Raw genomic sequence first — 24,724 nt, 5'->3', positions numbered from 1 at the left:
GATGACTTCAGTTCGTGTGAGAGAAAGGAACTTTCGCAGACTCTCAGTACCAAAACCACTCACCAACCAGCATTACACACCCAGGCTCTGCCTTCCTACCTTGTTCTAGGAAGGAAGAATCCATGCCCTGGTCTAACCCAACCCTCCTCTTGCACATGAGATCCCACCTGTTACGGTTCATTTTGTGTTTCAATTTGGTTGGGCCATGGTGCCCAGATATGTTGAGAAACATTATTCTGCATGTTTCTGTGAGGGGTTTTGGTTGAGATTAACATTTAAATTGGTAGACTGCTCTCCATGACGCTGGTAGGGCTTATCCAATCAGCTAAAGGCCTGAATAGAATACAACGGCTGACTGCCTCTGAGCAAGAAAGAATTCTGTAGCACATGGCCCTTGGACCTAAATGTCAACGTTGTCTTTTTTCTGGGTCTTCAGCCTGATGGCCCACTCTGCAAATTTTGAACTTGCCAGCCTCCATAATCACGTGAGCCAGTTCCTTATAACAAATATTAGGTTGGTGCAAAAGTAATTGCCTTTTTGCAATTATTTTTAACTTTTGAAACCGCAATTACTTTTGTACCAACTGAATACACACACACACACACACACACACACACACACACACACGCACCCTATTGGTTGTGTTTCTCTGGAGAACCTAGACTAATACACCCATCTCTCTTATTAGTACAAGAAATTCTTTCTGGAAATTCCCACCTCTCGTTTATATCATCATTTTCTTTTTCCTGTAGGATGTTTCCCATTTGCATTCAAACATGCCCCTACCAGATACTGCCCTATATCCGATTCCCTCTCCAAGAAAACTTTCGGAAACATTTATGTAAAGTCACTGTCTCCAATCTCACTCCTCCCATTTTCCATTAAGCCTCCTCTAAACAGTATTTCAAAAACTTCTTTTGTTGCGATCAACAATGCTCTCCACCTTGCTACACTCGAGAGTCATTTCTTGTTCCTCATCTTATTTGACCGGTCAGCAGCATTTAACACAGTTCATCAGTCTCTCTTCCTTGACACGCTTTCTTCACTTGGACACCACACTCTCAAGGTTTCCCTCTACCTCACTGATTGTCCCTTTTCAGTCCTCTTTCGCCTGTGTGCTGAATGTGGAGTGCCCAAGGCTCAGTTTTTGTCCTCTGCTCTTTCATATCTACACTATCCCCTTAATCTCATCTATTCTCATTGCCTTAATTTTCTATCTATATGCCAATGACCCAACAACGTATAGCTCCAATCCAGACCTCTCTCCTGACCTTGAGACTTAAATATCTGACCGCCCATAGGACATGCCCATTTAGCTGTCTAATTAGAAATCTCAACTTTAACACATCTAAAACTGAGCCTTTGATCTTCCCTCCCAAATACGCCTCATCCACAGTTCTCCCCATGAGCTCCTAGCAATTCCATCCTCCAGCTGCTCAGGCCACGTATCTTAGAGTCTTATTAACTTCCTTCTTTCAGGAAGAAAGCTCTACCTTGAAAACATATTCAGATTCTTTCTCACCACAACCTGTCTGACCCAAGTCACTGTCACTTCTTAATCTCCTTCTGGTATCTGGCTTCCAGCCTGCCCACTGCCCTGCAGCCAGAGTGGTCATTTAAAAATGGGAATCAGATGACCTGACTCTGCTATTCCCAATTCTCCAATGGCTCCCCATTTCCTAGGAATAAAAGCCAAAGCCTTACAATGGTCTTCAAAGCCCTTCACAATCTGGCTACTTGTTAATTCTCTGACCTGATTTTCAACAATGTTATGCATCACTCACTTCACCCCCACAACACTGGCCTGCTTACTGTCCCCCAGAGGCATTAGGCAGGCTCCCATCTTGCTGACCTTGCACTGGGAATGTTCTTTCCACTGAAATTCCAGTCTCCTCTTCCCCACTTCCTTCAATTCTTTGTTCAAATATTACCTCCTCAATGACAGTTAACTATATAAAATGACAATCAGTTCCACTTCCAGATCCCTCTTATTCTGCTGTATTTTTTTCTGCAGCACTCACTCCTAACATGATAATTTACTTATTTATTTTGTTACTTAATGTGCGTCCCCAATATGAGCTCCTGAATTACAGATTACTTTTGTCTGTTTTGTTCACTGGTATTTTCCAAGCATCTAAAACAATGTCTGGCACATATTTGACACTCAAGAAATATTTGTTAAATGAATGAATAAGGAAGATCTTCAGCCGTCCTATCTGTTTTTTTCTGTTAAACTTTCTCCTAATGTACACCTCCTTCATTCAAGATGGGGCCCATGCCTGCTGGTCATTTCCAGGCTCACATCCTTATAATCCCAGGATCATCGATGAAAGGGGTCTACCATATCAACTGCAGTTTGAAAAAATTCAAGTGAAAGAGTTTTGGGTCACATGCCCACCCTTAATCCAATTACTTTGGCCCAGAAGACACATCTTGTGAAAGGACGGCAGATAGCATTTGTATGTAACATGGGATGTTGGGGAAGATGTGATATCTGGGAGAATTGTCCCGAGCTAAAAGCTACCTCAATTTATTTCTACTAACCTACCCATCACTCTGGCCCTTCTCATGATAAAAATTATGAAGTTAAATTGAAGAAAAAAACATAATATCCATGTCTACAATTGCCAAAGACAATACTACAACAGGGCATCACAAAGACACTGCATGCTCATCATGTCCACCAAAGTGGGCTCACCTTCTTACCCCAAACCGAATCCTCCTAAAGTTTCTATCTTGTCAAATGACCCAGCTAAAACCACTCAGACTAGAAGCCTAAGGAATCATCCTTACACCCATCCTTTCTTTCATCTACATGCAACTTAATATCAAGTCCAGTAGTTCCTACTCCTAAGAATTTCTCTAATCCAGCCCTACCATCAACACTTGTTTTTTTATGTCTTATCTCTATCTTGACTACCTATGATATTGTGTAACGGAACTGCTGGATTATTTATGTATCTCTATAGATTTGGGGCCCATGAGGACAGACACTGACTATCATCTCTGTATATCCAGAAGCAAAGAAGCACGAATATAGTAGGCAACCAACACATATTTGGGGAATTAAACTAAAAAGAACACATGAAGGGAAGACTAATGGATCTGAGAGACAGGGATTGGGATGGAATGTCCATTTCTTTTGCCTTGGTGATTGCTGGGTACTTTACATCAATAGTAACAGTTGATATTAGTAGCCTCAACTTCTCCTCCCGCTGCAAGATCCAGCCTTAAGGGATCTTCTTACTTGACCTCTTGGTAATGTGAAAGAAACTATATAAACACTGACAAGTACAGGTGTTAAGCAATCTTGAATTAATAGAACAGGGAAGTGTGAACAGTTGAAGATTGGGATGTACTTAAAGCTGAGTCCTAATTCAGCTATAAACTCCTTACAGGCAGAAATGGTACCTTATTCTGCTTTCTTTACCCCTCCAGGTTTTCCATATTGTAGGAGTTTAATAACGTATTTACTGAATAATGCATACCTGCTTTCCTTCAAGGGTCTGAGCAAGGAAACCTTTCCAAATTCATCCATCTGCCTCCAAAACTACTTCTATCCTCAGAGGTAAAATAAACTGTGGAGAGTCTTACCTCAAATACGCAGCAGAGCTAGTATTCAAACTCCTTCCTATCTCTCTGGTTTTAAAGCCCTAGCCCTTAACCATTCTGCCCTATTGTCACCTGAAGTATCCTGAACAAATAGCAGCATAGATGGTCAAATATCTCACTGTGCTCTTCTATTTTGTTTTTGCGCCAAGTGTTTCATCCAATTTGTGTTTCAAAATGGCCTTCTTGCCTCTGATCTGAGTTCTGGGGACATGCTTCGATTTCCAAATGTCCTTATCTAACCCCAAAGAACCCTTTTTCTCTAATTCTCAGAAACAGTGTTGCTCTCGGTCTTCAAGAATGAGATGTTTCTCATCACCCTGAACTCTGGGATTCAGGATCTCGTGATCCTCTTAAGTTGGGCCCTGAAACTACTCTTGTAGTTTACGAGTGATCTAAGAGGAATTTCCAGTCAGTGGCTTAGCTCTGACTCATGCTGAGCCAGGACTCATATTCCCTATAGTCAACTGTGTATGACAGGTTTCTCAGCATTTTGGGAACCGATAGTGACTATAAAAACATTGTCCACAGGCTTTATTTTCCACATTATGATGAGCACTGACTCTATTTAAGGGCAGTTCTTTGTAAAATTATTAATGCATTACTTATTGACTACCTAGTACACCAGATACTTTTTATCTAGGTGCTGAGGACATTGAGATGAATATAAAACACACTCTGATTCTCATACTAGTTGCTGACACACTAGCCAAGGCCATGTATATTGACTAATAATTACAATTCATTGTGATGTGAATTCTGAGGTGCTCCGGGAGGCTAGGGGAGAAGATGGGAACTCTGCCTGAGAAAGAGCTGGAAAAACTCCAGAGAGCTGGCGCTTTTGTGCTGGTCTAAAAGGGCAGAAAGAACTGTACTACAAGGGACTCAGAAGAAGACATGTGTGTGTGAGAACAGGTGCATTCTGTAATGCTGAAATATACATAGTTTGGGCACAGGGGTGATTTGAGAATGGCAATGTCCTTGTAGAATCATATCATTTCCCAAGTGATTATTTAATCTGACTTCCTTATTTACGAGAACACTGAGGCTCAGAGAAAGTTAGTGAGAAATGTTATCATGCCATTCTCTGTGGGATTTCCATTATTGCTTTTTTTTCATAAATATCATGCTCCTAGATTTTCTTTTTTTCACTAAGGATAAGTATTCTGAGTTATTTTCTTGACCTGGTTGTAAGTGTAGCATTCCAATGGAAACTTGGAAACAGCAGTTGGAAAAGCAAAGCCCTCACTGTGAAGGATTCCTCTTTGCGTGACCTTACCAAGGCTTCCAGGACCCTGGGAAAGCAGGCTTTGGATGCAGCCAACATTCTCGTCCTTTTCTAAAGTCACCCTGTGACAGACAGAAACAATGTCCCTGCATGTTTCTTCCTTGTTTTTCCTCTTATAAATAATCCTGGGTTCTACAGAAGGAGGGGGGAGGGTGGATTTAAAAAGAAATGTATGCATATCATAAATACAGTTATAAAACTGTCATTGTTCAAAGTGGTTGACAAATGAAAAATGATCAATTTTAAGCGATTAAATAACCTAGTATTATTCTAAATCTGTTACATAGGTTATGAAATAGCCTACCAATTTGAGTCATCTTAAAATACTTAAAGGCCCTCTTACCCTATCATGTAAACACAGTGTTTGAGACTCTGGTTATGTGTTCCTTTTTATAAGACAGTAATAATTTTTGAAGTCCGAAAACAGACACGAGGTCAGCTTCTGATTCTGTTTGGCCAGAATTTCTTCTCAAACATGACTGTTTTAAGAGTACAGACGCAGAATTTCAAAGAGTGATTGAGTTATCTTAGTCCCACTAAAGCAGATTAAGGAAACTAACCTCAGTCAGTCACTTTGGCTCCTAAAGAGGAAAGACTAGCCCTTTAAAAATATTATAGTTGCCTATAAAGTGGAAAGCAATTTGCATATATCTTCCAATGCAGTGTAATTAAGAACATTTTTATCTACCTACTCAATTTTATTAACTTATATTTGAGACTAAAATTATTGCTCCTATAGTAGCTCTCCAGTGAACAAAGAGAAAAGCACAAGAACAAATAAAATATATAGATGCTCCTGGAATAAGGCTTTGGCTTGAACATTTTTGAGATGTTTGTCTCCAGGTAAGACAACTACTGCTTAAGAAATCAATTGCAATACAGCAGGGTTCAAATATAAATCATAAAATGAGGAGGGACGTTGCTAAGACGCAGTCTAGCAAGACTATTATTCCATTATAGACCCATCCTGTAAAAACCAAGCCCAGGTAGGATAATTTTGTCAAAAAAGAAACAAATTAGGCGAGGCGACTAAAACAACAGAAGAATCACAATTAGTGAAGAGATGAAAAATTACGATTGTATCTTTGTCAAATAACATAAGTACTATTTATAGAACTTTTACCCAGAAATTTCATGACAATGGCACTTATTCTTTTTTTTGTATTAGTTTATTTCCCTAGTAAAAAGTATACTCCATTCTTGGCTAGGAAATTAACTACTGAAGGTCCCCTCCCCCATTATTGTTAAATTAAGTAGGGGAAAACAATATTCAATGTTGCACAAAGGACCCCAGGTCTACTTGAGACCTAAAGTGAGTAAAATCTGAGTAGCACAATAAGGCATATTGTGGACCATGTGCAAATCCATTATTGCTTATTTCTGGGGTGTAAAAAGCCTTGACTTACATGGTTATTATGATTTTATTCCATGGTGTCTAGGAACGCTGTGGAATTTGATTTTCTGTACCTGTTTGTTTGTTTGTTTGTTTGTTTGAAATATCCCAATCACAGAATGAGTTAGAAAAACTGAGTACTGGACATGTTATCTACAACCAAAGACTCCATTTACCTATAGTAAAGTGGGTTTCATCTTTAAGGCCTCCCAGTATGGTAATTCTAGAGAGTAAAATAAGAGGGGAACGTTCTATAAATAAATATGGAGCATTTCCACATAGAAAGAAAACACTGATTTGAATCAATTCCTTTACTTTAGAAAAATAAAATTTTCAAAGACATTATTTCGGATTCTTTCTCTTAAAAAGTAAGAGCCACTTCGACTTCAAAATATGTCCTGTTTTTAGAATTGGGGTATTAAGCCATGTACTATCGTCTATAGATGCAACACAGCCACAAATGCTGTGGTCAAAAGTCTTTACCCTTCTTCAGCTGACTGGTGATTTCATATGTTCTAGGAATATTTTTATCTTTTGGCATGATCTTCTACACCATATGGTACAACACACTGACAAGCAAAAAGGGTAGAACTAGTTTTAAATATATACACATATATACACACATATATTTACACATTTATATATTCACACACACATACACTGCATGTACAGTGAAGGATGCATGCATGCCTGCAAAGAAATAAGGGCAAAGTTACACATTCCACATACAGTATTGAGATTCTTCATCTGCGTGGAAAAGGTCATTCAAAATCCAAAACAAGATTAAAAGTTCCCTATAGATATAAAAGCATTCAAGAGACATGTCAGGAACCACGACACTTTGCTACATCAAGGAATCTTTGAACTGTCTGTAACACTTTCGCACACAATATTTAATGCTGTTTCGCTAAGTGTAATAGTAACTGCAGCAATGGTGCAACAGCTTGTATAATACATTTAGGAAGGATTGTTAAAAGGAGACAAACACTGTCTTTAATTGATTCCCAGAGGGTAAAAATATTCTTCCCCTCTGATTCCAGGTTGCTGCAACACGGTTTTCCTTTCGAAAGCAGTGATTTTAAATCAAATTTGATAAGTTTTCAGAAACATAAAGGTGTGACTCTCGGCCTGCTCACTTTCCTTTCTGTGTCAAGAGGCAGAGTCTCCTGGATGAAAACATAGAAGTAAAGCTCCTTGACAATGATTTCTTGGATTTGACACTAAAAGTACAGGTAACAAAAGCAAAACAAACAAACAAAACAAAACAAAACAACAACAACAAAAAACAAGTGGAACTATATCAAACTAAAACTCTTCTGCACAGCAAAGGAAACAACAAAATGAAAATATCTGCAGACCATATATCTCATAAAGCACTAATATCCAAAAATCTATAGGGAACTCCTACAATTCAAGAGTAAAAGAACGAATAACCCGATTAAAAAATGGACAAAGGAAGTGAACAGAAATTTTGTCCAAAGAAGACATACAAATGGCTAACAGGTATGTGAAAAGGTGTGTAACATCACTAATTATCAGGGAAATGCAAATCAAAAGCACAGTGAGATATCACCTCACACCTATTATAAAAATATAGGCTATTATAAAAATTAAAAAAAAGATAAGTGTTGGCAAGGATGTGGAGGAAAGGGAACCCTTGTGCACTGTTGGTGGGAATGTAAATTGGTGCAGTCACTATGGAAAACAGTATGGAGGTTCCTCAAAAATTTAAAAGCAGAACTACCATATGATCCAGCACCTACACTTCAGGGTATGTATCCAAAAATGTTGAAATGAGGGTCCCAAAGAGATATCTACACTCCCATGTTCATTGAAGCTTTCTTCACAATAGCCAAGACAGGGAAGCAACCTAAATGTCCATCAATGGAGAAACAGATTTTTTAAAAAATGGGGTAGACACATACAATAGAATAATACTCATCCTTAAAAAAAGAGAAGGAAGTCGCACTATTTGCAACAACATGGATGAACCTGGAAGACAAGCTAAGAAAAAAGCGAGACACAGGAGGACAAATACTACATGATACCGCTTATATGAGGAATTGAAAATAGTCAAACTCACAGAGTAAGAGTAGAATGGTGGTTAACAGGGGCTGGGGGCAGGGGAAAATAGAGAAGTATTGGCCAAAGGATACAAAGTTTCAGTTATACAAAGTGGTCTACTGTACAGAATAGTGTCTATAGTTAATAATACTGGAGTGTATACTTAAAAATTTGCTGAGAGCATAGATATTATGTTGTGTTCTTATCATCATAAATAAAGAGGGTGGGAGGAAACTACTGTAGGTGATGCTATGTTTATTGCATACATTATGGTGATGGTTTCATGGATGTCTACTTATCTCCAAACACATTAAATTGTACACATTAAATATGTACAGCTTTGTGTACATAAAAAAAAAAAAGAGGCAAGGCTCTGCATCGTCTGTCCAGTTCTCCATTGTATCTGAAAAAAGGCCAGGCTGGGCATACAGTTAACCTCAAATCCTCTGCTGAGCCATTGAGTAGGTGCAAAAGCCAGTAAATGGGATAAGGAAAAAGAGGTATTTTCTCATTGTCCATCAACTGTGACTTACACACAATCTAGTGTCAGAGGGAGATGGCAGACTATTATTGTCTGCTTTTTTCAGACTTAACATAGTCTTTTAAAGCCCAAATGTATATATTCATACTGTGTTTCCTCAAAAATAAGACCTAGCTGGACAATCAGCTCTAATGCATCTTTTGGAGCAAAATTAATATAAGACCCGGTATTATATTATATTATTATATTATATTATGTTATGTTATGTTATGTTATGTTATGTTATGTTATGTTATGTTATGTTATACAGTGGTACCTCGGGTATTATATTATATAAGACCCAGTCTTATATTATAGTAAAATAAGACCGGGTCTTATATTAATTTTTGCTCCAAAAGACGCATTAAAGCTGATTGTCCAGCTAGGTCTTATTTTCGGGGAAACACAGTATCTTAGTTAAATTTCTACTAGAAATACTTAAAAGTTGTATTAAGTCTTAATACTTTCATTTTTAGTAAAAAATAAGTGCAAATGTCAGAACATCATTGTAAGAAAATTTTAAAAAGAGTAAGAAAAAAAGAAGAAAACCATATTAAATGGTTGGGCTTGAAATCAAACACTTTATTTGAATCCTAACTACACTATATGCCTTTGAAAACATTATTTAAATAAGGCTTACTTTTCACCTCTATGAAATAAGGAAGTTGTTGTGAGGGAGGAGTCAATAAATTCCACATAATAATGAATATAAGTACTTGCCTTTATGTCTAGGAAGCACATAGGAAGAGCTCAAAAGTGTTGGCTCTCATTATTATAAGTCAAAAACAATTCTATAACACTATATACTCAATACACAAACTATAGAAAAAGAGTCAACAATGTTGGAGTACCTAACTCTAAAACGGTCAATGGCCCATTTTCCAAAGATGTTAATCCTTGTACATCCTGCCCCCAAAAGGACAGCACTGCTGAAATATATTATGACACTGAATTCTCTCTGGGTATGACTGAACAACAAGTCACTTGTCTCCTTGGAATAAAGTGGTTTTTGTGTTCACAATTCTAATACAAAGCAATGCTTTCACCAGGGCAACTTTGATTTTCAAACAGAAAACCTAGTCTCTTTAATATTTATGAGTAATCATTTACCATTATTTGTTTTAAGTATATAAGGGCCAAAATGTATGCAATTCTATGTGATTAACCAAAACCAGGCTCAGCTCTTTCACAAAGGAGCTCTGATCTGTTAAATAAAGCACAATGCCCAGCTATGCCAGGGAGGGGGCGCGTAGCACATTTGTACAAATCCAGTACCTAGATCTGAAAGTCAACAACACATGTTTTTAAACTCTAAATTTTAAGAGTCAGGAATTTTAGGAATTGACTGCAGTCCAATCGCTATGTTTTCAGTGAGGTTTACAATAAAGAATAATCACTGCACCAATATGTTCTCCATTTATAAATATTCATGATAGGTAAGCACTTGTTTATAAAATCTTCACTTTTTAATTAAAGCAGCAAACAACTTGATATGGATCACATTTGATTTATCATTTTTATTTGCAGTTTGTGTATTTTTATAGTAATATGTGCAACTCTAAAATATTCATATTGGAAATAAATAACAATTACTGCACCAAGCTGTTCGTTCATTCATCCATCCTTCGTTCTTATAACAAACACTCACTGAGAACTTACTCAGTGTCAGATACTGTGCTAGGTGCTAAAACTAAAGCTTCTAAAGTTTCTTCTTTATTACTACCAACTATTTAGGGTGAATTTATGAGGAAACAGGACTATGATATAAACCCTGTTATGGTTGCACTTTTATTAAAATTTTTATTAATTTCCGTATTAAGCAATTACAGACTTAATTAACGCTTTCCACTTTTCTAGAGACAAAAAAAAATGATCCCATCCCAAATACTTCTGTTGAAAAAAAATGTTAAAGCCATAAAAATGAGCACTTCAGCTATAAAAATGCATGATATAATAGATGTCACCTTCTCTTATTCAGCAGGGTAGCTTCCTATAATTTTGTCCTTTGCCTTTCAAAGAACAGTAACCTGAACTAGTTTCAATGGGATTTTACTTCGGATAAAGTCCAAAAATATTCTCTTACAAGAAACTGTTAATCTTTCCTGTGCACTGGATGGCTCTTTCAGCGCTTCTATTTTGGGGGAAATCAGTGAAGTACAGCGTCCCACTCCCCTAGATCTCCCCTAAAATCCTCAGTCATCCTTAGCTTTCTCCTCCAGGCTCTGGGCAGCAGTAAGGAGGAATAACCAAGTCGGGGAAATAACAAATGTGACCCAATCACATTTGGGTCTCAAAGCCTACAGCCTTTGTCTTATTTTCAAAAATATTCTGAAGATTTGTGGAGTTACCAGATATATCACAAACATTCAAAACTTACTTGTGAATTGATGGATGAGCAAGAGAGACATCGATGAAGAGCCCATGATAACCTGCAAAGTTTGGGGCCCCAAATTCTCATATTATTATATTAAATAGAGTGAGGAAAGCAATGAGGATTTAGAAATGGTTACTCTCTATCCTGGTCCTCATGGGCAACCAGCAGAGTCATTCAAATCCCAGTCTTTCCCACCCTTTGAATCTTCTTGCAAGAAGCAGCACAATTTAATGCAAAGAGCATGGGGAAGATGGGTATTGTGTTAGTTTTCTATGGTCACTGTAACGAGTTACCACAAATGTGTGGCTTAACCAATATAAAGTTATTATCATGGTTCTGTAGGCCAGAAGACCAAAATGGGTCTCCCTTGCTTAAATCAAGGTGTTCACTGGGTTCCTTTCTGGAGGCTCTAGCGGGGATCCTATTTTCTCATCTTTTTAGCTTCATGAAGCTGCCCACATTCTTTGGTTTTTGGACTCCTTGATCCATCTCCAAAGCCTGCAATGGTCAGTTGACCTCCTCTTTGTCTTCCCTCTTCCAGTTTTAATTTATGACTACACTGGGCCCTCCCGAATAGTTCAGGATAATCCCTCATCTTAAGGTTAGCTGATTTATTAACCTTCATGCCATCTCGCAACCATAATCTTCCTTTTCCAAGTAACCTAACATATCCATAGCTTCTGCGCATTAAGGTGTGAACAATTCTGAGTTCAGGGGGCTTTATTCTGTCTACCATAGCCACAAGGGACCTGAATCAAAAACCCAGTTCTACACCTGAGAGCTCTGCAACCTTTGGCAAATTAGGTAAGCTCTTATTGGGTTTGTCTCTTCTTCTGAAAAATAGCTTACTATTAGTTATCTCATGAACCACAGTGAAGATTAAATGAGATAACATATGCCAAAGACCTAAGCACAGAGCCTGATGTAAAGTAGGGCCTCAACATCATTCATTTTGATGAGACGAAAATTCTGAGATGTCCTAAGTTAAATTACAGCAAGCCAGAGGGTGGAAGGAAGAGACAAGGGGTTAATCAGTTAACAACCACAGGTCTTAACATTCCTCAGCGTATATTGGAACTTTGAATTAACTTCCAGGTGGCTATTTCTGCAATTATCTAAAAGAGAAGAGCCAGGTGCCATCAAAAGCCAGGAGCCTCCACTTCTTGCTTACAAGTGAACTTCCTGGACTGTGGCCCACAACCAATCCAAAAAAGGAAACGCTTCTTCCTTACAGACTCTGCACCTATCCCAGAACCGCCCCGCTTCACCTTATCCCGCCCACCTTATCTGTAGCCCATATAAATTCTTTCAAAACAACTTTTGTCTTTCTTCCCCAAAGGCTGATGTATAAAACAGCACCATCATCTCAAGGACGGCGGACATGTTGCCTTCTCCACCTAACATGCTGCTGGTGCTTTAGACTTCATGCCCCTCAACCTGATCCTTTATGGCCCAATAAACCCTTTCATTAAAAAAAAAAAGTCAGCCACGGAAGTTAAGGGTTGTTTTGTTTTGTTTTGTTGTTTGTTTTTTATCACTGCCATCTTCCCTTACTTTCCTCTCAAAAGTCAACATTGTGGAGAGGGGGTGAGGAGGGAGGAGCTGGGTTTTGGCTCCAAGTCTATTTGGCTTATTCATAGCCATGCTCTCTGCTTTACACTACACTGCCTTCTACAAGGTTTTATTGTTGGAAAACACTGAGCCACGGATGACTGTACATACATAAATCGCCCCATATTACTGAGGTAAGCACTCCAAGATCTTATTCTGGTAGAGGTAAGAGATTTATGTATGCTGATCCAGCATAAATTCTGAATTGATTTCTCTTATGCAAACAGATGATACATTTAAAGGGGTAGCCAGGATTTATCAGCCAAATGTGATTACAGCATTGAGCAATCCTCAATGTTGATAATATTAGCAGTTCTGAACGTCTCATGACCCTTTAAATGGTCACTTTGAATAACACACAAAATAAACAGCAAAGTGTTTGTTTTCCCGGTTCACATGTTCCTGGAATTACACAACAGGAATCTTCTCGATCTTCAGGCACTTTTCTTTTTCCAAGTTGCAAAATAAAACATCGAAGCAAGCCTGAATCTGTCTCAAATGGTAACAAGACCAACTTAAACTCTGCAGCTTAGGAAAGGAAAGTATAGCACCATGAAGTAATTGATTAGTTTAATCAAGAGCCAAAATGTGCCTAGCGATCTCCCTATCACCCATGTAAAAACACAAAAACTCACCTGTAAAATTCAGCATGCTCTTGCCAAGAAAATGACTTGGCTTTCAGCTGCCCACATCCTTTTCCTATATTTTGATATAAAAAAAGGGGAAGGAAAGAAAACATCCACTAATGGTGGCAACCTAGTTCTCTAGGCAGTGGTTACAATGTGAGGGACCTAGAAGACCAGGGTTTTTTTCAGGGAGTCATTAATTAGAAAGAGGAAATAATTGACTTATGTGATACAGTGATGTCAACATTTTAAAACCACTTCATAGCTACATAACCTTGACATCTTACAATTCAAAAAATCATTGATTTTTTACTTTGGCTAAACTTTATCTTAACAGCATTTAAATCTTATTTTTTTTTAACCAATTGTAGCATTTTGGGGGTGTAGGGACATGTGTGTTGGAGAAAACGAGATGAAAGAGGAAAAGAAATCCACCCCACTTTTTTCCCTAAAACAGCAACTAGGAGAAAAGGGTCTCTGGGAAGTGCCAAGGAAACCTGATGGGGCAAGCCAACTGTCTTCTAAATTTCACACTTTACAAAATGTATTCACATTTCTCATGTACGTTTCTTCTCACATCTACCTGTGTGGTAGCTGTTATTTCCATTTTCTAGTTCAGGAAGATGACTCAGCTAGTTTGGTCAAACTGGTCAGCAGTCACAGAGTTTGTGTACCTTTTGAATCTCCTGCTGAGGAAGGGGATTCTCTCTGTGGGAGCCTGGAAAATGTCATTTGGTGAGGCATCCTCTTCTGGGCTCAGTCTTTGAGATCTTTTTCCAGTTGAAGACTTTGTTCATCCAGCACAAGTTCAGTTGTGTTCTCAAAATCTAGTCTTTTCTGCTGTAGGCTCCAGAAGAGTCTTAGCCCTGCCGACTCTTTGACGTAAGGTCCAGTGAGACTCTGACCTCCAGAACTGTAAGTGAATAAGTCTGTTGTCTTACACCTCTAAATTTGTGGTAATTTTTTATAGCAGCAATAGAAAACATACAGATTTTGGTACCTCGGAGTGCCCAATACTGAAATATGTGGAAGTGTCTGTTTTGCGAATTGGGCAATGGGCAGACATTGGGAGAATTTTGAGGAAGATGACAGAAAAGCCCTAAATTGCCTTGAAGAGATAGTGACTAGAAATATGGATGTTAACAACTCTCCTAGTAGGGACTCAGAAAGAGTCAAGAGTATGGTAGGGGACATATTTATCATTTTAAAGAATACTTACATTGTCACAAATTGACTGTAAGTAGAAATAGTAACTTTAAAGGCACTGCCGGTGAGGGCTCAGATGAAATGAGGAACATATTACTAGAAACTGGAGAAAAGAAAATCCCTGTCATACAATTGCAGAAAGCTTAGCTGCGTTATGTCCCGCAGTTATGTGGAAAGCAAAATTGGCAAACAATGAACTTGGATACTTAGCTGAGGAGATGTTTAAGCAAAGTGTTGAAGGGTCAGCCTAATTTTTTCTTGCTGTAAGGAGGAAAGATATAAATGAAGGGAAGAACTGTTGAGCACAAAGGAACCAAGGATTGATGACTCGGGGAATTCTGATCCTACCGAATCTAGCCAGACTGTAAAAGACACTAAAACGGGGAGATTCATTGTCAGGAAAGAGTACTCTGGAGAGAGGGCCAAAAATGTGGCTGGACAAGTTTTGCTAGTGCCAAGAAAGAATCACAAGGCTAGAGAACTCAGTCACAGACACTCATTCCCATGTACAGAGTCTTAGTCAGCTATTGACAAGACCAGGCACATGACTCACATTTCTCCTCAGCCATACCTGAGGCAGCCAGGAATATAAATGAGATTATCCAGGAAATGAGGAGCATGATAGAGAACACACTCTGTGAAGGGGCCTGTTGTCTGATGGAGTCAATCCCTGTGACACACATGGGAGACCCATGAGGCATTTGGGAATTTTTGTCCCAGCATGGATCATACCAGATTCCCAGACCTGATTTAGAGGATTTATCTAATGAGATTTAGGACTTTGGAGCTGGTAGAACTTTGACTTGATACTGTAATGGGTTGAGACTCTTGTGGATGTTGGGATGGGGTGAGTATATCTTGCATGTAAAATGGACATAAATCTTGGGAGGTCAGTAGGAGTACTGTGGTTGGAAGAATAATGTCCCCCAAAACATGTCTATGTCGTAATCCCCCAAACCTGTGAATATGGTACCTTACATGACAAAAGTGACTGCAGATGTCACTAAATTAAGGACCTTGAGATGGGAAGATTATCTATCATAGATTATCTGGGTTGGTTCAGTGGGGTCCTTATTAAAAAGCAGCAGGAATGTCAGAGTATGAAAGAGAGATTTGAATTCTGGTGGCCTCTAGAAGCTGGAAGAGGGAAGGAAATGGATTCTGCCCTAGATCCACCGATAGGAATGAAGCCCCACCAATCCCTTGATGGAGGCCAGGTAGGCCCATTTCAGACTTCTGGGGTCTAGAACTTTAAGATTAAAACGTCTGTGTTATTGTTCCCTTCCCATCATGTTTTCTGTAAGCACTTTCCCCCTAACCATTACAAATCTTTCAATTCTATTTTAAGTGTCTCCTTTAACAAACATATTTAGTGCCACTTTTTAGTTCACTTATGTAGAAGAATTTACCCATTTTATATTTATTTTATATTGTTTTGGTAGGACTAATTTTTGTCAGTTTTGCTGGGGCTGAGGAGGTAGGCAAAAAATAGTAGAGACATGTCTGTTCTCAAGTCTGCCTTGTTATATAGACTCTTGTTATATGTTGTCTTCTACAATAATTTGGAAAGTAGGTATCTATATTTAAGTCGATTAGTAGTAAACAGTGATTTAAAAAAACATGTATCTAATTATTAGACAAAAGCAGTGTATCATACTATTCATGACTTGCTGAAAATGAACTGGGTTTCTTAGCACCACCCAAATCATATCTTCTAAGTTAGAATCCTATTATTACCACCTACTGAGCCACAAGGCTGGCTCTTCCAAAGGAAATAAAGATTCAAAACATTTTAATGTAATGTGACCAGTCTATTGGGTATAGGCACTGTCTTTTTCGATTCTTCATTTTGTTGTCCTCCCCTGGAGAGTGCTGCATTTAGTTTTAGTGTGCAGATACATTTCTGGCTGATTATCTTGAACTTGTGGAAGCCTAGTTTTGCCCTTTATAAAAATGCGTCTATGGAAAGCTCAAGATCAAGCTTTTAGAACTTCTCAACATTTTATTTTAAATGTATCATTCTTTCTGTATTATAAAAGAAATACATATTTGTTGACAACAATTTCAAAACATATAGAAGCATAAAAATGTATCATCTCACAAAAGTTTATCACCTAGACATAGCCACTGTAAAAAGTCTGGGTTTAGGTTCCAGAAATGCTGAAGTAGCTTGAATTAACCTAATATTTTCACAAATAACAAAACATAAAGTAAAAAAAAAATAATAATAATTTAAACACACTGAAGAACAAGCAAAAGAAGGCAGATACTGGAGGGGTGTCAACCATTAAAGAACAAACCCATAACGAATTAGGCCCACAATGGACAGCACTTCCCCTGAGGGCTCACTGTCCCCATGGTGAGAGACAGCTGGAAGTCACACAAAACCCTACAATATTACTGGTTGAAGTGTCAGAGTTTGGGGCTACTGAAGTGGCTGCAAATCAAGAGAAAATTCTAGAAAAAAAATAACATATAAACACCCCTCAAATTCTTGGCCAACCAGGGAAGTGTGCCTCTGCAGGAGCGATTCAAAGAGTCCTGTGGAAGGAATGAGCTGCTGGAAGACTGAAAGAACTGAGCAGAGATTTCAGCTGCTGCCCATCGGTTGGGAAGTAGAGTTTAGGGTTGGAATCTTATCAAAGAAAAGCTTGATCTTGAGCTTTCCATAGACTCATTTTTACAAAGGGTATAACCAAGCTTCCACAAGTTCAAGATCTGCACACTAAAACAAAATGCAGCACTCTCCAGGGGAGGACAACAAAATAAAGAATCTAGAAAGACAGTGCTTATACCCAACGACTGGCCACATCAAATATGGGTGAAGATGTGGAGCAACTGGAACTCACATACAGTACTGGTGGAAGTGTAAAAAAACAGTACAATTCCATTGGAAAAGTGATAACTTTCCAAAGTGGTTGTGGGTATAAAATCTTTACCCTATGACCCATCAACCGTCTCCTAGGTTTTACTCCAAGAAAAAACTAAATACATATTCACAATAACTCTTGTGAAAGAATGTTTGCAGAAGCTTTAATCATAATAGTCCCAAACTGGAAACAACTAAATTTCCATTAACAGAATGATCAAATTGTAGTATACGCGCACACACACACGCCAAATCTGTTGTCTGTTGATACGTGTGTGTGTGTGTGTGTGTGTGTGTGTATATATATGTCACAATTTATATATAAAATATAACTTACTCTGCAATGAAATAGTTGAATAAATTACTGATACATGCAACAACATGTGTGAATCTCAAAATCTTTATGGTGAAGAAAGCTATACACAAAAGTAGGTACTGCACAATCCCATTTATATGAAGTTTTAGAATAGGCAAAATTAAATCAGAGCTCAGGGATGGGGAATGACTAGAAAGGGGCATGAGAAAACTTTCTGGGTTGATGAAAATATTCCACATCTTGACATGGCAGTTACATCGGTGCATACATTTATGAAAACCAATTGAATTGTACACAAAACCAGCACATTACATTATATATAAATTTTACTCCCCAAATCCTTGCAGCCTCTTACACTTTTGAGAAACATAAAGCCAGTCCTGCCATTGGGGTGCTTGCTGGGCACTCACAAGTAGGACAGTCTGTTCTTCTACTGAACAGTTGTGCAACATTAACATGAAACAAAGCCACTCCATGACCATTATGGGTAAAGACAAGAACAAGACCATGTCTAAATATTGACAAAATTATGAACTTTCCAAATCAAAAAAATGACCAAATACCCCCCAAACCTTACTGATATTAGTGTCTGTTGCTAATTTACCGACTACAGAGTTAGCCTCAATGCATTCCTCTTGCCTTACAGATGAGATGTATTAAGATGTCCAATCATAGAATAGCCCCCGCTTTCTGACAGTATCTTACCAACAGAGTAAAATTTTGCTTCCTCAAACTCTCCCCCAAAATCATGTAACACAAGCCCAAATCCTATAAATAGACCATTATTTATAGACCATTAGGTCCTTTCTAATGGTCTTTCACTGCGGATGAATGGTGTGTGTTCTTTCTTATTGCAATAAGCAATAACTCAACTTATAAACTGCAGGTATGTTCCTAGTGGTCTTTGGCTGGAGGCTATCAACACCATGTATATAAACATATTTTGTTTTTTAATTTTTATTACTTATCTTGAATATTGCTTTCCATGTCTTCATATAGTCTACATTATATGTTTTATAGCTACATAATTTTCTATTATTTGGATTGCTAGAATTTCTTTAACTAAACCAATATTTTTTTTTTTAGAAATCAAGTTTTCGCTAATGTTTCACTGTAATAAGCAGCCCTAATGAGCATTGTCACAGGATATGGAATACAGCATACGGAATAGAGTCAATGGAATTGTGACAGTTATACACGATGTCAGAAGGGTAGTAGGTTATCACTTTGTGAGGGGTGTAAATGTCTACAAAACTATTACATTGTTTTGTACACCTGAAACTAATATAAAAAAAATCTTTAAGGACCTGCATAATTATTTCACCAGGAGAGATTCTTTTAAATAAAATTACTGGAACTATTGGCTCTAGAGATATGACACATAATCCTAGAACAATACACTAGTCTGAATATAAAATCTTAGAAGTTATTGTAGGACAGCATTTCAATCCACTTCAAACAGGCTTTCATTCCTACCACCTCTCTGCATAGCTCTTAACAATTCTGCACCTTTTCAACTCTGATGGTCATTTCTCTGTCTTCAACAAACCGCACTTCTCAGCAGCATCTGACACGATAACTCCCCGTAGTTGAAATATGTCTCTGTCTAGTTTCCAGGAGACTGTATTCACTTAGGTTTCTTTTCCTATCATTGGTTTCTCCTTCTCAGTTTCCTCCGTGGGTTCCTCTTTCTCTGCCAGACTTTTCAGTAAAGAAAGTGGCCCAGGTCTTCTGCTTCTCCATCAAACTCTCTCACCAGGTGACTGAATATACACTCGTGGCTTTACGTGCCATTTTCATATTTGTAAATGTGAATGACTTTGGGGCCACTGAAGTGGCCCCAAATTATATATCCTGCATGGACCTCTCTCCTGCACACCAGAAACACATCTCTCTACCTATCTAACATGTCTCCAAATAAAATTATTGATGTCCTCCATCCCCCAAACCTTCAAGAAATATAAAACAATGAAAAAAATAACTTTTAAGCTTCATTTTTGACTCCTTTCCTCCACACACCACCTTTATCCCATTAGTGAGTCCTGTTGACTCTGCCACCAAAAATATACCCCAATTCAAACCACTTCCCATCAACTCCACAGTTACAATTGTAGGCCAAGCCACTGTCATCTCTCCTGAGGAGCACAGCAACGGCTTCTGCAGTTGACAATCTCACCAGATCATGTCTAACAGGGAAAAAAACAACTTCACAAAAGGAAATCAAACTGCTGCCGTCAAAAGAGGGAGAATGAGATGGTATGTAGCCAAAGGAAACAAATGACCTCTGGAACTGGTTTCTACCTATTTAAAAAATATTTTACCAATTTGTAGGTAACATTTAAATTTTTACTTTGGAACATCTGGTATTCCTGTAATATCTATATTACAAACTTCAGACCTAACTGTTCAAAGGATGGTTATAGAATGAGAATAAAAATGTTAATATATGTATGTGTAAAATCTTTTAAAAATAAACTAGATGGAAAACAATGGTGAACATTTTTTATAATGTTGGAGAGTATAAGGGCTCTCAAGCAAGAGATAGATCCAGAAACTCTTAAACAAATACTAATAACAACAGTGAAAAATAACTATTGTGGGTATGAAAGAGTGTGACAATTCCCATTATGTAAGAGCTATTAATGATAAAAAAGTGAGTGGTTAACAATCATTTATTATTAATGATCCAGAAACAAAGAGACAATTATCTTCTTTAAAAATGTTCAAAGTCCCTCAAAAGTAAATAAATAAAAATTAGGATAAAAATGAAGTTTTATTTTCGTTATGTATCAGATTGGTGAAATTAAAATTATTTATACTACTATTGACAGGATATGAAAAAACTGGCTCTCACATAGGTCATTAGTAGTAACATAAATTGGGACTTACAATATTTTGGCAACATCTATTAAAGTGCAAAGCACACATACATTTTGACAACTACTCCACGATCCTACATAAATATTTCCACAAAAGCCCAAAGATGCGAGTGCGCGTGTGTGGTATATCTCTATATAGTCATCACAAATAATGATTTCAATACCCTGACCCAGAAAGGTGTCAGAAATGTACTATACAGGGAGATGTCTAAAATGTATTGTAAAGTATAAAAAGAAAGTTGCCACAAAATGTATTTTCTACATTTTTATTAACATACATTCAAACATACTAGCCTAAGCATAAAAAAATCTGTACAAATATAAGAAACTCTTAACTATAGTTTCCTCTCTTAATGGTGGTATCATAGAGCATGTTCCAAGAGCATTAGAGTGAAATGTGCAAACATAAGAAATAGTAAAATAAAGAATGTAACCTTCTTTGCCCTGAGGTAAATATACTGAAACAGTATAATAAAACTTCTTTAGAATGCAGTGCTCTGTAGATTTGCAGCATTAAACAGTCTTCTTGTTTGGAAGGAACTGGTAATTGACAGTATGAATCCCTTAGGACAACATTTTTTAGTGGTACAGAGAAAGATAAGCCTAGTCTGAGTATGCTGGAAGAGAAAACACTTTTGCCTTCCCAATTGCACCCCAAGTTCTACATTCTCACCCCAATTACCGTCAATGATCCTGAATGACCTAGTCAGCTTGCCTGCTCTTGCCCTACATGTAAGACAGGAGTAGAACAGATTACCTTCTGATCTACCAGCTCTCTTTAAAGGCACACCTAAAAATATGAGGTCAGACAATTAAGTTCCCAAACTTATCCTAGAGAAAGTGCTATATACCTCATTGCTGAATATCACTATGGTCACCTTCGAAGTACTCCCCTTGGAGAGCTATGCACTGATGCCAGCACCTAGTCCACCCTTCAAAGCACTTTTGGAACTCTTTTTCTGGGATAGCCATCAGAGCTGTTGTTGTATTACCCTTGATGTCCTGAATGTCATCCAAATGTCTTCCTTTCAATATTTCCTTTATCTTCGGCTAAAGAAAGAAGTCACTGGGGGCCAGATCAGGTGAGTAGGGAGGGTGTTCCAATACAGTAATTTGTTTGCTGGCTAAAAACTCCCTCACAGACAGTGCCATGTGAGCCGGTGAAGGTCGTGATGCAAGAGCTGTGAATTGTTGATGAAAAGTTCAGGTCACCTGACTTTTTCACGCAGCCTTCTCAGCGCTTCCAAATAGTAAATTTGGTTAAATGTTTGTCCACTTAGTACAAATTCATAATGAATAATCCCTCTGATAGCAAAAAATGTTAGCAACATCATTGCAACAAGTTCTCTCACTTAATTGTCAGACCTCCTACATCTGAACTGCTCTGCGGACACTGCAGACAGACTAGAAAGTGGAATCTACCTAGAATCAAAAAAACACTGAAGTGAAAGTCTCCTAAATCCTCATCTTGGGCTCTAAAGTCAGAGCACAGCTATTGGAAAAGGCAGCCTAGGAGAGGGCTTGGCATATTCCAGGAAGATCACAGAAAACTCACCTGGGGAAAAAAGCAAAGGCTCCCTTCTACAGTATTCATCCATGAACATTCTAGAAATGTCCAGATTTTTGAAAGCAGTAAGATGATGCCATTTTCCCCAAACCATCGAGAAGTAACCTATGTCACACACATATATCACATACATATTTGTTCATATATAGATATACATAAATCTGTATTTATACTTACACACACATACCCATATGTTTGTGAATGTGAGGTATGTGATATCTGATCACAACGTAGCAATTACTACTCATTGAAACTTACCTGCTTGTTTATCAAAAACTATGAATAACCTGATCATATGAACAAATAACCCAGTAAGACAAGGAAAATAGAGTGACTTCAAAGCATTTCAAAGGGAATGCTCTTATTTTGAATTTCTGTTCTACTTCCACATTTCAAATCATAAAGAAGTGACACACTTCTGAGTTTTGTTGTTATTGTTTTGTTTTGTTCTAATAAAAATAATAGAGCAAATGCATAAAATCCACACTATAAACTCATTTAGTACTCATGAAAAACCCATGAGGCATTATTTCGTTTTTCCAAATAAGGGACAGTGAGGTAAACTGAGGCACAGAGCGGCATCCAGAATTATTGTTCATACCATACATTTTTCTGAAACATTTCATTTATAAATGAATGAAATGTAAGAAAACTCCCCGTCCTGAAACACTGTATGACTTTTAGGCCCTAAACCATCAACTCGCTGCAACAAGGCACCAAAGTGTGTCTGTTTGGAGGCCACGCGTGATGCATAATGCATAACACAAACCTAGGGCTTCTTACAACCTACGCAGGAGCAGCAAGTCGAATGTGGTCCCAACGCTTTTACTCTGTATGCGTATGTATGGGCAAGAAGCAAACAAAAGCCTTGTCCTTACACGGGATTCCAAACAACGCGGGTTCCCGCCAGCAAGTTTTGACAATCTGCGCTGGAAACCATGGAGGGACTCCTTTGGCCATCTGGGTGGCGCGCGGTCCGCGGGGCCCAGGGCGCATGCGTGGCCCGGGCCGCGGGGCTGCAGCGCGAGGCCGCCGGGGCGCCTACCTGGTGCGGCGGCGGCGCAGACACAGGACCAGGAGCAGCAAGAGCCCGGCCAGGGCCAGGCCCGGGGAGCTGAGGAGCTGCAGCAACAACGGCTCCAGTGAGAAGTGGTCCATGCCGCTTGACATGTAGTCCGCCGTCCGGGTCGCGCGCGGCTGCGGTGAGCAGCCCCGGGTCTCTGAGCGGCGTGCGCGGCGACTCTGCAGCCTGGCGGGGCTTCTCCCGGCTGCGCTCCCTCGGTCGGCCCGAGAGACTGGCCTGCTCGCGGCACTGCAGGGAACGTCACCGCAGGCCCCCGAAGCTGGGTCTCAAAGTTCCCGGACTCCCTCCGCCCCCGGCCCATCCTCCACCCACGCGCACGCCCGGCTCGGCGACCGCCTCCCGCCCGGCAGCTCCTGGAAAACGGGGCGGGAAGAAGGGCCGCAGCGGGGAAAGGGGTTGGGATTTCCCGAGAGCGGGCCTCTGAAGGCCTGAAGGAGGGGGACTTTCTGTTCTGAGTTGGAAGTGCGTGTGGCTTGGCTTTCTCGCCCGTTAGCCTCAGGAGGGACCCTGCTCGCCCCCGAAGAGGGTGGGACTGTGCCCGCCGCGCTCCGGCACCGGGGATCCCGCAGGCACGATCCGGGGAGCCCGGCGGGCGGCAGGTACCTGCAGAGTGAGCTGTTTGTTCGGCGCCGGCCTCTCACCCTGCTGGTCCTGCTTGCGGAGACACCTTTCGCTGAGAGGTCGGTGAATTCGGAGACGGGGCCGTGACCCCTCAGAAGTCCTGATGAGGCACACAGTCCAGGCAGAGAGAAGACAGATGCAACCAGCTATTCCACAACAACACTAAGAGCCAAAATAGAAGTGGTATGATACCCACAGGTTGTACCTATAAAAAATAAGGGAGACGCTTATAAAATACCTTTTCCTGAGTAATCACCACGCACCGGGGACTTCACATGTGTGCATTTACTCTCCTCAAAAAACGTGTGATGTGATTTTTTGCAGCATTTTAAAAAACATACAAGGACACTCAGGTTAAGTAACTTACCCCTGTTAATTGATTAATAATAATAATAATACCATTGTAACCAAAGGTATTCTAAGACAACTGTTTTTCTTTTATGCAAGACTTTATTTCAACAGTTCTCTGAACTATTATAACTTCAGCACTGACCTCCATACCTGTGACCTTTGACTTTTCCAGCCCATCCTCCCTGTTGCCACCTCCCTATAACACAGACCTATCCTGCTTTTCCCCTGTTCAAAATTCTTCATAGTTGCCTTTGAGATAAAGTCATAAATCTCCAACCTGCAATGAGAAGCCCTCTGCAATATCTCTTTATGGTACAACTCCCATGGCTGGTGCAGTTCTATATA

The 24,724-nt window shown here is 39.2% G+C and overlaps 1 protein-coding gene across 1 annotated transcript in view; it reads right to left on the bottom strand.

The window, feature by feature from the left end:
* The window catches only part of CYP7B1 (cytochrome P450 family 7 subfamily B member 1), a 167,606-nt gene extending 143,972 nt beyond the window's left edge, over window positions 1-23,634 (bottom strand). Inside the window, exon 1 of the mRNA XM_019710701.3 lies at window positions 23,369-23,634. Coding sequence (XP_019566260.3) covers window positions 23,369-23,493 — 125 coding nt within the window. The 5' untranslated portion in view covers window positions 23,494-23,634. The remainder of the gene's footprint in view (window positions 1-23,368) is intronic.
* Between the last annotated feature and the right edge of the window lie 1,090 nt (window positions 23,635-24,724).

The sequence above is a fragment of the Rhinolophus sinicus genome, chromosome 7 (genome assembly GCF_057876585.1).
Source record: "Rhinolophus sinicus isolate RSI-liver-muscle chromosome 7, RSI-T2T, whole genome shotgun sequence".
In the NCBI taxonomy this organism is placed as follows: Eukaryota; Metazoa; Chordata; class Mammalia; order Chiroptera; family Rhinolophidae; genus Rhinolophus; species Rhinolophus sinicus.
This window is presented reverse-complemented; position numbering and strand designations above follow the sequence as displayed.